The 13386-nt window shown below is 36.9% G+C and overlaps 2 protein-coding genes across 2 annotated transcripts; one reads left to right on the top strand and one right to left on the bottom strand.

Annotated features, from left to right (window-relative positions):
- Positions 1-772: 772 nt before the first annotated feature.
- Positions 773-2350, bottom strand: LOC114379016 (protein MAIN-LIKE 1-like). The gene is made up of 4 exons (XM_028337580.1): positions 2198-2350; positions 1425-2084; positions 1035-1315; positions 773-959 (listed from the first exon to the last, which is right to left on the bottom strand). Exons 1-4 carry the CDS (start codon positions 2348-2350, stop codon positions 773-775), a joined length of 1281 nt encoding a protein of 426 aa, XP_028193381.1.
- Positions 2351-8461: 6111 nt separating this feature from the next.
- Positions 8462-11711, top strand: LOC114380007 (histone deacetylase 8). Its single transcript, XM_028338884.1, has 3 exons — positions 8462-8780; positions 9196-9776; positions 11274-11711. Exons 1-3 carry the CDS (start codon positions 8504-8506, stop codon positions 11559-11561), a joined length of 1146 nt encoding a protein of 381 aa, XP_028194685.1. The 5' UTR covers positions 8462-8503; the 3' UTR covers positions 11562-11711.
- Positions 11712-13386: the final 1675 nt, after the last annotated feature.

Raw genomic sequence — 13386 nt, 5'->3', positions numbered from 1 at the left:
AGAATATAAAAAAATAATTAGTATTATATAAAAAATTAAAATACTAACTACTTTATAATAAATTTTTTTACATGATCATTAGTATAAGTGGGAAAATTATAATTATAAGAGAATTTAAAAATATTAGTACGTTATATAAGATCTTAGATAACGAATGATGTCCATTTTTTGGTTAATTATTTTTTTTACACCCTTTTCAACTTCTTTATTTCAATTATATTTAAAGTTATATTTTAAATTATTTTTTATTAGTTGGTAAACTAAGTTAACTAGACCATTTTAATAACACACGTGTATATAGACACAAATGGAATACACAATCAATGAAAATAAATAAAACTAACATTAGTAATGAAAATAAATAAAATCAACAATACTCATGAAATGAGTTCATGTACAATATCTGTATATACAAGGAATATCAATGTAAAATATATACATAAACTACGCCTGATCAGTGTGCCGCCTGCGTCTACACCTAACGTATACTAGATGGTCCTGTGTCACACTCCTGGCCAATCTGAGGCATTCTTCGATCACCTCATGTGTCGATGAGCCAGGCGTGACCACCCCTAGACTCGGATGACGCTTCAACCTCTCAGCAATGTCATCACAAACTTCCTGTTACATACAAAACAAACTAATTACACAAATTATTATGCAAATATTGAGGTAAATGACGTAAATTATTAGTATTACTTACCACTGCATGTCTGGGCTCCTCCGCAGATGTTGACGATGCTCCTGACTCCGGCACGCGAGGGATATCCATCTACGGGGCCTGAGGGACGAATCGGGCCTGTGGGGCGTGACCATGAGGCAGGGGATCTAATGCGTGGCCTGGTGTCATGAAAGGATGAGAGATGCGGAAGAACCAGTCGATGTAGTCACTGGAACACACCCCTGGCACAACGCACACCTCACCTGCAGGTACGATATGATCCTCGTAGTGCATCCACCTGTCGTGTATATCATCATACGAGACCCATGAATCGACAGGAGGAGCAAGAATGGTTTGCGTGTAACCAAACTACCGCACGACCCTCTCCGGTCGGCAATAAACAACAACAGGCCCCCAGCGCAAGAGACCGGAATAGCATGATCTGACGTGGAAGTCCCGGACCTCCCGATGCTCCCCATAAGGGATCCAACAGACATCCGGAATCCGGAGTTGGTCCAGGCGCTCCCTATACGACGGCGTGCGAATGCTTTTCACGGTCTTCTTCGTCGCAATCCACCTGCACGCACGCGGAGAAGCCTCGTCGTAGTCCTGATCAGCGGTGGACTCCGCAACCGAGGGAAATTGCTCGTAAATCTAGCACTACAGATGTAACATTCAAATTATAAACATTAATAATGAAAGTGTAACAAAATTTAAAGTTGAACATTGTTTAGCCTGGATGAATGAAAAACATATTTGTTACCTGCAGCAATGTGATGTAACCGCCAAGCTGTCGACTGTGGCTCATAGATGCATCGTTCAGCTGGTCGTACATATGAACCAAAGCAGCCACTCCCCAAGCGTACCTCTCTGTCATACTGAGGTCACGAAGGGCCTCCAAGTAGACAACATGGACATTGGTTGCACTCTTGTTAGCAAACAGAGTGCAACCCAGTAGGTGAAGAAGATATGCACGAGCCGCAGCTGTCCAATGACCTGCCTGGCATCGATGCTGATATATATCACGTACCCATTGCAGGCGTACGTACGGTCCGCGACACTGGACTGTCTCAGCCCTAGCAGACTCTGGAGACACCATCAACAAGTCCACCAGCATCTGAACCGCATCGTCCATGTTCAAGGGCTGAAATGCGTGTAAGTCGCCAATAACGGGAAGATGGAGAAGAGAGGAGACGTCGTCCAATGTGATGGTGAGCTCTCCCACCAGGAGATGGAAACTAGACGTCTCTCGGTGCCACCGTTCCACAAACGCGGACAAAAGTCCCCGATCGCCGGTGTCTACCGAACACGCGATCAGAGGACTTAGTCCTGTACCAGCAATAAGTCCCTCAATGGCAGGGACAGGCCTGCCTAAACTGTGGACCTTCCTCCCATGAGAGGATAGCTTCAATTCAGGACGCTCCTGAATTGAAGTATAAAGGAACGCAAAATTTGTTAAAATTATCATTTAAAGAAAAACTAATTTCAATCATAAAGTATAATTTACAAGTAACTAAAAATAAATAGTATAAATACCTCTCCCGTCCATACGTTGCAAGCAACGTGATCCGCATACGCTGTCAACACAAATGGGTCGCTCGGACCACCCGGAAATTCCTGAGGCTGATCCTCAGCCGCCTCTGCACCTGCGTCCATAGGAATGTCCTCCACAGCAGCTGGTGCCTCCATCGGGTCATCCTGAACATCTGGGTCAGGGATGACTGGCTCATCGACGTGATCCACAGTCACAGCGACTCGCTGCTTCCGTGCGGATGCAGTAGGTCATCGACGCTGTGGAGCATCATCGGAATCATCATGATCTCCTCTGCCCACACCTCTGCCAGTGACCTAACCTAAGGCACGACCTAATCCTCTAGTCCTAACCATGATCTGCAAATGAGTACCGCAAAATCCATCACTCATTTCATTTTCTCAAATTTCATGCGTCTAACGCATATATGACATTGATTTGGGACAGCAAAACACCATCACCCAATGGTTGTTCAAGCAGTTGGTTGACTCAATTCAATTACTCTAAATGCCAACTTGTTGTTTTATCATATGTTTTAGTTATTAGAGAGAAACTTGCTCAGCTTTATGAATCTGAGAAACAATGGTCAACAACATCTCAAATGCTTAGTGGTATTGACCTTGATTCAGGAATCTGAGAAATAGATCATTCCTGTTAACATCAGTATAATATACCTTAACTCCATGCATGGTTTTGGTTGTGTTCGTCTCATTGATACTAACATCAGTAGAGTATGGACAATTTAATTCAAGCCAGAGAAGGCACAAAATTCAATGGATCAAAGAATTTAGGACTTTGTTGCGAGAATTAAGGGTAAAATTTTCCTTATGAGGATTAAATGGATTGTTTTATAAATGTCTCCATGCATGGTTTTATAAATGTCACAAGAAGCCAAAAAAAAAAAGTAGCAGCAATTAGTTCTAAAATAACTTGACATTATGAGGGTTAAATGGATTGTTTATCTCTTCATTAAATTTTCCTTTTCGTCTATAAGATTAATTATATTTGTGTATCAAGACTTTGATTGACCAATGTTGAGCTAATCAGGAAGAGAGAATTGACATGTAGAATGATTTATTCCATAGGTGTTGAATGAATTCACACATGGGAAGCAGGAATGTTTCAGGTTATGAAGCTGAAATGGTATCCATATTCTCTCAGATTGAGTCCCCTGACAGATCACTTCATGACCATATAATTGAAGCTCTTGGCAAGCTCATTGTTGAACAAGGAATTCCTTATGTTACCAAAAAAGTCATGAGAAATTAAAACAAGTTTTCATTTGTTGCTAAGAAGCTTTATTTTTATACTTTAACCAAGAAACATAAAAATCTCAAACTTGTTTCATTTAATTCCTTCCTCTCTTGGCTTATCATTTTTTTTTGGTTTAGGTATTGAGCAACATTGTGGAACCGGCACTGCTATCTCAAGATGGCTCTGATTTGGATAAGCCTGTTTCTCAAGAGACATTTTTGGAGGAATTTAAGATAGTCACAATGAGTGTGGCTAATCGTGTTAATGTAAATTAACCAAAGTGCTAAGCATTATATAAATAAACTAAAATATTGGAAAATAGCATTTGGATATATTTAACTGGTGTAAGGATCAAATTTAGGGATTTGGTTCAATACATGCATGTTGGAATAAGGTGTTTGTAGTTGTTGTTGTTGTTGTAAGGATCAATTACTTTTCACATTCAAATAGTACATGGGTCATATAGTGGTGTAACCTAGAAACACTAAACCATTTATTTTTTCTATTAGAATAAATTACACTCCCCTCCCTTTGAGAGATGCTCAAATAATATTGTTTTCTCTTATATTTTTTAAAATTACACTACCCTCTCCTAATATATTAAATTGTGCTACACTTGTAGTCTACATCAATGTAAACAAGCTTCTAGGGACAATTTTTCTCTGAACATTCGGGAGGCTAGTTTTGGACCCTTTATCATTGACTTCGAAACTTTATAAAGGAAGACATGAGGATTGCAAAGAATCAATTTATGTTAGGAAGGTTTACAATGTAAGTCATTTATCTTTAATGAGGTTTTGATGGAAAGGTACCTAATTAAAAAAGAGACTTACACAAGTGTCAAGAGAAGTTTTGTGAAAGACTTTGGGGTAAAAAAAGTGTCTAAATGGTTGAATGTAACATTGACTATTTACATGTCAATATAATCATAATTCATACTATTTGGATAATCAATATATGTATATATAATCATAATTCATACTAATCAATCAATACTATTTATCTATCTATATGTCAACATGTCATTATTTACAACCAAATTGTGACTAAGGTCAAAACAAATTGTAACAACAATCTAATAACAATGATCCAAATTACAACCAATATTTACTATTCTACCAAAGTAATGCTAAACATTGAAAAAAAAATTCGTCAAATATATCAAGTACTCACCTTGTTCAAAGTTCAAACGAAGATCTTGTATTAAAGAAATAGCCTTGATGAAGTAAGCTGCAAATTTCAGAATAAAAAACACACAAAATTCAGAGTTAGCAATTTTAAAAATGCAGTTTCAGACAACTTCCGGATCAACATGATCCGTAAGCTGTTTCTACACTACTTACGGATCAAGTTGATCTATAATAAAGAAAAGGTGTAAACACAATTTCCGGATCAGGAAATTGTGTTTACAAACCTTTCGGATCAACTTGATCCGAAAGGTTCCCTGCCAACACCCATGGCGGAGACGAAGACGAAGAGGAACTTACCTCGACAATGCCGACGCGAGGACGCAACAACACCACCGTCAACACCCATAGAAGACGAACGAAGCACGCGATTGGAAGGTCACGAAGAAGACGCACAAGAAGACGCAACCAAGCTTTTTCGAGAGGAAGAAGAAGGATTCGAAGAAGGATGCGTAGGTCACCAATGAAGGTCACGAAGAAGCAACAATGGCGAGGAAGAAGAGGAAGAAGCAACAGAAATCGTGAAGAAGAAGAAATGGCGGAAATGAACCGTTTTTTTTTTAAATTAATTAGCCCAGGGGTACATTTGTCTTTTCCTCTTAATTGCTGGGTGCACCAGCAATAATGCTGGGTGCACCTAGCAGCACTCAAAGCAAAGAGGCCAACATCAGGTCCATTGGATTTAATTTTTCTCACTAAAATATAGGTGTTAGGCAATTGCTAGGGGCACCCAGCAACATTGCTGGTGCACCCAACAATTTTTTAAAAATCCAAAAATGCCCCTATACTTTTTCCTTATATAAAAACTATTTTTTTTTCATTCTTCCTTTTTGCTTTCTCTCTCCTGCGTTTCCTCCACTCTGGTGCGCGTTTTCTCCATTCTGGTGCGTTTTCTCCGTTCTGGTGCTTGTGTTGTGCGATTTTTGTCGATGTTGGTTGTGCTTGTGCTCTTCTTTGGTGTGATATTTGTCAAGTAAGGTACGTAGCTGGTTTGTGTGGTTGATTGTTTATTTTTGGTAGTAGAATGGTGTAAGTTTGGACGCAAAAAATTTTCTTCTGAGGAAGATATTATAGCTGCGGAAGAAAAAAACTTCTTCCGTGGAGTCTCACGGAAGACGTCTTCCGCGTGACTCCACGGAAGAAGCAGTCTTCCGCAGTTAATATTACTACTGCGGAAGACTGCTTCTTCCGTGAATTAATTTGTTTTATTTTATGATTTTTTTTTGTTTTAAGATTATTTTGAATGTTATTTTGGTTAATTCTATTTGTAATTTATGTGAAACATAAAAATATATTTGTTGGTTGAATTGTTGATTTTATTTTGCCTAGGTTGAGGTATTTTTTGGTTAAATGAGCTTTGTAGGTTATAATTTTGGAATTATGTAATTAAAAGTTGAATTTGGTTATGTATATGTAGATTAAATATTTGTGTGAAGTTGTCAAATTGTTGAAATTATTTAGTTGAATGTTGAATCAGGTGATAGTTATACTTTGAATTAAGATGGACGAAGATCAATGGGCATATTACAGTGCGATGTCCGAAGAAGTTGATATGGATTTTCAAAATGAAGAAGAAGATTGTGGTGTGAATGAAGCACATGTTGATTGTTCAGATGCTTTTAATACTTCTCAGGTAAGCATGTCGATCAGTTTTAATTGTTTGGTCTAATGTATGATTTGTGTAAAAATTAATATGTCGTGGTTGTGTCCTAGGTCTTTGAAACCCGAGAAGATGTTTTGTAGTGGGTTCGAACGGTTGTCCATGAAAATGGTTTTGTTGCAGTAATTATGAGGTCTGATACATATACTGGCAGCAGAGGAAGAACGTCATTTGTCTTAATTGGGTGTGAAAGGAGCGGTAAGTACAAGGGTAGGAAGAAAGAATTTGTTAGAAAAGACACATGTACTAGAAAATGTGGTTGTCCATTTAAGATTCGTGGAAAACCAGTGCATGGAGGTGAAGGTTGGGCAGTGAAGCTGATATGTGGGATTCACAACCATGAATTGGCGAAGACCTTAGTTGAACATCCATATGCTGGGAGATTGACAGATGATAAGAAGAATATCATTACTGATATGACGAAGTCGAATGTGAAACCAAGAAGCATCCTGCTAACGTTGAAGGAGCACAACAGCAGCAGTTGCACCACAATCAAACAAATGTTTTACTATATTAGTCAAGTTTCTTTTAATGATTTTTTGAACATTATTGTTATTAATTTGTCTTCTCTGTTGTGTGTTTTAAATGTAGGGTTGAATCTGCTCATTGGTCTTTGAAGAGGATATTACAGAATAGCGTTGGAGACCTCTGTAGTGTTTGGGATGCAATGAACAACATGATGACGCTGCAACACACTGAAATTAGAGCATCATTCGAAACAAGTACACATGTTGTTGGTCATGTTTTTAAGAAAACCTTATACAAGAGGCTTCTGGGAATGGTGTCAATGTACGCTTTAAATGAAATTTCTGTTGAGTTTGAACGTGTACGTCATTTGAAAGACAATGTGTCTTATTGTGGGTGTGTCTTGAGAAATGCTTAAATTGTTACATTTTATCGATAACTTATTTATTAAGTTATAATTATCTTTATTTATGAATTAATTAAAATTAAGAAATTAAGAAATTTTTCATACTATTATTATGTGAAATATTTATGATAAAAAAATAATAATTCAACTATATTTTATTTAAAATGATGGCTATTATTATGCTAAAATCACATAGTTACTTCCTAATGCATATATAAATCACAGCAAATATAATTTCAATTTAGACATCCTAACATTTCAATTTAGACATTCTAATGCATATATAAATCACAACAAATATAATTTCAATTTAGACATCCTAACACTTCAATTTAGACATCCTAATGCATATATAAATCACACCTAATATAATTTCATTTTACATACAAATGCAATTTTTAATAGCAACTAAATAGCACAAACTACCTAATAATATGAACAAATTCAGGTATAATCTAAAAAAAAAGCAAAAAAATCAAAATACACAGCAAAACATGATCCACGGAAGAACGTTCGCAGGATCTTCCGCGAGAATAAAAAGTAGCCTGCAGAAGAAGCTTCAGCAGGTTCTTCCGTGACAACAAATTGTAGCCTGCGGAAGAAGGTTCTGCAGGATCTTCCGCGGGTCCGCGGAAGACAAGGTTCTTCCGCTGGATGACGCGAAAGATCTTGTAGAACCTTCTTCTGTTGGATCACGCGGAAGATCCTTCAGAAGCTTCTTCCGCAGGAATCCGCGGAAGAACCTTCCACACTTCTTCCGCGGGAGTTCCAGAAGCCCCTTTCCTACGCGCGGAAGAAGGTTCTTCTCGTGGAAGAACCTTCGTCTTCAACCTCCAGCCATTAATGTCGTCTTTCCTAAGGTTCCGACAGCCATTTACACCATTCACGCCATTGAAACAGTTACGAGCAGGTTAGAAGACTAACCTTGATGGCGGAGAACATGAATAACAACTTCAATGGAGGATGTGAACTTCAATGGAGGACACGAACAATAGCTTCTTCTCCAAATTTCAAATTCAGAACGAAATGAGGGCGAGGAGGAAGAAGCTCAATGAGGGCGAGGAGGAAGAACAAGCACGAATGAGATTGCTGGGTGCACGGGGAAGAAACAAGCGCGGAAGCAAGGTGAAGAAGAAAGCTATCACGGAAGAACAAACTTTTTTTTATTACGTTACTTTTATTTTTTAAACGGAGGGTATTTTCGGTACTTCATTAAATTGCTGGGTGTACCAGCAATTTTGCTGGGTGCCCCTAGCAACAGCCTAGGCGTTATCCTACTTATTGAGCACAAAGGAGTTGTGGCTGCTATAAGCAGTGAGAAGTCGCAAGGAGGTGCAGAATGGCTGATGCAGGTGCAGAAGGAGCATCTTCTTCCACGGTAGGCCAAATTGACGTTTTCTGGCACGAAGGGATGCTGAAGCATGACACGGGCAATGGCGTGTTTGACACGGGGATGGATCCAGGCTTCTTAGAGGTGTTGGAGAAGCACCCTGAAAACTCAGACAGAGTGAAAAACCTAGTGTCTATTCTCAAAAGGGGTCCTATCTCCCCTTACATTTCTTGGCACCTTGGTACACCTGCAAAAATCCCTGAGCTTTTTTCTTTTCACACTCCTGGTACTGTTTCCTAATCCTCTCCCCATTACCATTGCTTCTTTAGTACTTTTCTTTTTCCAGTTTCTGTCGTTATATATTAACATATTGGGTATATTGGCATAATCATAGAGGCTGTTGGTGTCGAAAAAGGGATCTTTTTCCGTAAAAGTATATTGGGTATATTAACTAATAAAAGAGAGTAAGAAGGGGGTTTATCTAAGTTAATTAGTTGGTTGAGCAGCATGTGTGAATTTTTGTAAACCCTCATGGTACATGTATTCGATTCCTATGAATAAAAAAAACTAATGAAAGAGAGTGTGTAAGAAAATGTTAAGCTAGGTAGCACTCCTCGACGATAGATGTAGTTGTGTTGGACATAATTTGGAGATTGATATGAAACAGTGCATGATTGGTTTCAAATGTTGCAATTTCCTAGAATACATAAATGAACTGGTAGAAGTTGATAAAGAAGGGGGGAAGCAGCTTTGTGGTGGGACATTTTTGAACCCTGGATCATGGGATGCTGCACTTCTTGCTGCTGGGACTACACTATCTGCGATGAAGCATTTACTGAATGGGGATGGAAAAGTTTCCTATGCATTGGTTAGGCCCCCTGGTCACCATGCTCAGCCTTCTCAGGCCGATGGCTACTGTTTCCTTAACAATGCAGGTCTAGCTGTGCAATTGGCTTTAGATTCCGGCTGCAAGAAGGTTGCGGTCATAGATATTGATGTGCATTATGGAAATGGAACGGCAGAGGGGTTTTATCGATCTAATAAGGTTCTTACCATCTCTCTTCATATGAACCATGGATCATGGGGTCCATCTCATCCGCAAAGTGGCTCTGTTGATGAGCTAGGTGAAGGAGAAGGTTATGGCTTTAACTTGAACATACCTCTACCAAATGGAACTGGGGACAAGGGATATGTACATGCCTTCAATGAGTTGGTTGTTCCATCCATCCAAAAGTTTGGGCCTGATATGATAGTTTTGGTTCTTGGACAAGACTCTAATGCAGTAAGTTATTCTATTTTTGCTGTTGGCAATTTATATTTTGATCATTTTAGCATTTTATTGCCTAGTTTATGTAGACTTGAATTCATGCTCTGAGATAAATTAAAACCTGATAAGATATTAGCACATGACTTTCAAGAGACGTCCTTAATTAGTTTTAACAGTGATGTGAAAACTTGGACAAATGCAATGGAGCCAAACAGATAAGAGTGTAGAAACAAAATTGAGTTTGATAGCCTTCATCAATCCAAGTAGCCAACAGTTGAAACATGTTTTGCTGAATTCTGAAAATATATACCCTCCATAAGGCAAACATGTTACAAAGATGATGTATTCTATTGAGAAAAACACCACTGATCAAGTCACTATGATCTATGATCTGTTAGTGACTTAGTATGATAATCCCCAGGGAATATATCATGTTTCAGTAAGTGGTTATTTGAAAGTAGCAAATCTGTCAATAACTTTTCAGGTTCTCTTTGTTTTAAAAAAGGATTACATGTGGGTTTCATCATGATTTATTTAACAAATCATAGCTCTAATGTGAGGGTGACTAACTGATTATATGAAAAAGACATGAGCACTGGTGTTTAGCTTTTCTCTTTATGGTTTTGAACATTTTGACCAGGGTATCCTCACAGTCATTGGTGTGAGACTAATCCCTTGGATAAATAGACAATAACGGTCCATCCAAGTTCGAGCAATTGCCATTTACTAGTGGAATTTAGTTTACTGACAAATTATAGTATGTTATTAATGATCAAATGGTCCATTTCCTTTCAATCACTCAAAGATTTAATGCATGGCAATTTGAGCAATTGTGCCAATCTGATTGTCCATTTCCTTTCAATCACTCAAACATTTAATCTGCATGATTTTTCCTTCAGGTAAAAAGTAGGGGGAAAAAAAACTTGCTCCATATTTTTACCTGCCTGAGACTGTAATTTAATGGTTGCAATTTTATTAACAGTCCAATTTTCATGATCCACATTCTTTCCTGCATTGGATTAATCACCTCTCTTATTTGTTTTAAGGGAACGTTTTTAGTTTTCTATATTTTAAACAAATAACATTCTTGGGAATGAATGTTTTCCGAAAATATTTTTTAATAAGTTTTTCACGAAAACTTTCCCATGGAGGAGGTGAGAATCTTACTCTTTCAAGTTTAATTATTCTTTTCTTACAGTAAAAATTATTTTATTGTTTATGAAATTATATATTGTGATAAATAATTAAAATAATCAATAAAAATATGCATAATTCTTTGATTCCTAGGAAAACTTATTAAAAAATTCTCAATAATCAATCAAACAAATTCAATTCATTCTTAGGAACATGATTCATGGACATGAAAAAACATCTCCCCTACTTAACACCTCCTAAGGTTACGGCAACAATTGCCTTATCTGGTTATGTTGTAATGTTGCATCAAGGTTACAGTATTAAAAAGAAACTGAATTTTCCTTTACTTATATATTATTATATCCTCATGTGCCATAGTTTGATCCCAATGGAAGGCAATGCTTAACAATGGAGGGTTATAGAGAAATAGGGCGAATTGTCCATCTTCTTGCGAAAAGGCACAGTGCAGGACGCCTTCTAATTGTCCAGGAAGGTGGATATCATGTCACATATTCTGCATATTGTTTACATGCAACACTTGAGGGGGTTCTCAACCTACCAATGCCTCTACTAGCGGATCCTATTGCTTTTTACCTAGACGACGAGACATTTTCTGTCCAAGTTATAGAAGCCATTAAGAATTATCAAAAAGATAAAGTGCGCTAGTGGAGAAACTCACTAGACACTTCCTCTCTGTGCGTGTGAAATAAATGTTGATACTTTTCAAGAAGGGTTAATATTTATCGTGTAACTATTGAGGGATTTTCAAGGTTATTTTAAATAAATTTAATCTTGTCCAGTTGATCTTTTGATTAAGATTTGGTTGTCATTTTCATTTAATGTGAAGGTAAGAAAGATTTGTACGTTACTAAAGAATTATTTTATATTTAGTTTTATAATAATTATTATGAAAATCAACGATCTAACCATATATATATAATTGAATTTAAATAACTTCTTAAGATCCACTTTCATTTTTTTCACTTAATACTATTTTTGCACTTCTCTTATTAGTTTGGTATGAAAAAAATGTTTCATTGACATAGGTCTTTCTTTCCCTTTTTTTTTTTTCCATCTTGTGTTACTTTTAGTTTAAAATAGGATAAAATATATTTTTGATACTTCAATCATCAATATATAAACATTAAATCTATTTATTTTTTAAAATATGAATCAATGTATTAATATATATATATATATAGATCAAATTAATCGATTTAAATTATATAGACTAAAATCAAGTTTGATTAAAAATATTGGATCTAACTACATATTTTACCCTTTAAAATATCACATCACTAACCAAGTATAATGTGAATATAAAAAATAACTGAATAGCTTGAGCAAAAATCTAAACCAAGACGAACCGCAATTAGTAGATGCTTACTAGTGGCACCAAATAAATCTATATCTATAGTCTCTACACCATTACATTGATGCAGTTTGATCTTGGGAGGGACCGTATAAAAAGTCTAAAAAACAATTGAATTCCTTGATTGCACGCCAATCTGGTATGAATGCGAATTGTGGGATGATACAGTTTGCTTTGACATGCCATGAATAATCTGCTTTGACAAAAAACATGATTACATCAATGAAAAACAGAAGCATAGGCATTACAATTTTCGAGTGACAAATGAAAAAGGTTTCTCTTTACCTGCCAAGCAGACCATGAACACCAACCAGGTCCCCTGATGTTGAAACTAAATTAGATATTTTCAAGTTAGGCTTGAAAAGCTGTGCCTAATTGGCGCCGCCGACAGTGGAATGAAAATTGGAATGAACTTTATTCGGAGCGGCTCTATCGTACAAACAAAAATTGTTGGGTGAACTTAGGTTCTTGGACCTCACAGATTTGTATTTTTCTGTTGAAAAATAATAATTATTAACTTGTTAATTTTTAGGTTTAATTATTCATTTATTACTTATAATTTTTAAACTTATCCATTTTAGTCGCTATAGTTAATAAGCGGCTTTTTTAGTCTCTTATCTTTTAATTCCCAATAAGTCCCTACCATTAAGATTGTTTAACACTGTTAAATAATGTTTGTCAGGACCTTTTCGTTGTTCTTTTCGTACCGCACAGATGACAGGTGTGTTTGCTCTTCTCACACCGTACCGACGACGGTGTGTTTTCGTTGCTCTTCTCGCACCGCACTGCAAAACTCTCTCTGCGTTTTCAATTAGAAAATTCTGTTATCAGTTTGCTTATCATACCTTGAAAGAATTTGGTCATGAGCGAAAGTGGGTCTTCATTTCTTTACAAGAAAGAAAATCAATTGATTTGTAGCAAAAATCAGTGACAACTTACTTTCCTGAACAGGGATAATAGAAAGGACTGAATACGAATCATGTGGAACAGGAGTACTAATGTGCTTATTCCCCTGCTTGACAAGTAATGGTTAAAAAAAAATCTCCCTTGGGTCTTTCTGTTTCTGACAAAGAGCTGTTATTTCCTAGAGATGAATTTGCAGAGTTGTTTAACTAAAAA

This window comes from Glycine soja, chromosome 12, assembly GCF_004193775.1.
Source record: "Glycine soja cultivar W05 chromosome 12, ASM419377v2, whole genome shotgun sequence".
Taxonomy (NCBI): domain Eukaryota; kingdom Viridiplantae; phylum Streptophyta; class Magnoliopsida; order Fabales; family Fabaceae; genus Glycine; species Glycine soja.
Note: the sequence above shows the minus strand (reverse complement) of the source record. Positions and strands in the feature narration are given on the sequence as shown.

Bases quoted from the DNA above. Each gene is read 5' to 3' on its own strand.
- LOC114379016 (XM_028337580.1), bottom strand. From the start codon at position 2,350: ATGGAGGCACCAGCTGCTGTGGAGGACATTCCTATGGACGCAGGTGCA. The intron at 2,085-2,197 runs GTATTTATACTA...ACTTCAATTCAG, and splicing joins GCAACGTATGGACGGGAGAG to GAGCGTCCTGAATTGAAGCT. The intron at 1,316-1,424 runs GTAACAAATATG...CTGTAGTGCTAG, and splicing joins GTTACATCACATTGCTGCAG to ATTTACGAGCAATTTCCCTC.
- LOC114380007 (XM_028338884.1), top strand. From the start codon at position 8,504: ATGGCTGATGCAGGTGCAGAAGGAGCATCTTCTTCCACGGTAGGCCAA. The intron at 8,781-9,195 runs GTACTGTTTCCT...GCAATTTCCTAG, and splicing joins TTTTTCTTTTCACACTCCTG to AATACATAAATGAACTGGTA. The intron at 9,777-11,273 runs GTAAGTTATTCT...CATGTGCCATAG, and splicing joins TTGGACAAGACTCTAATGCA to TTTGATCCCAATGGAAGGCA.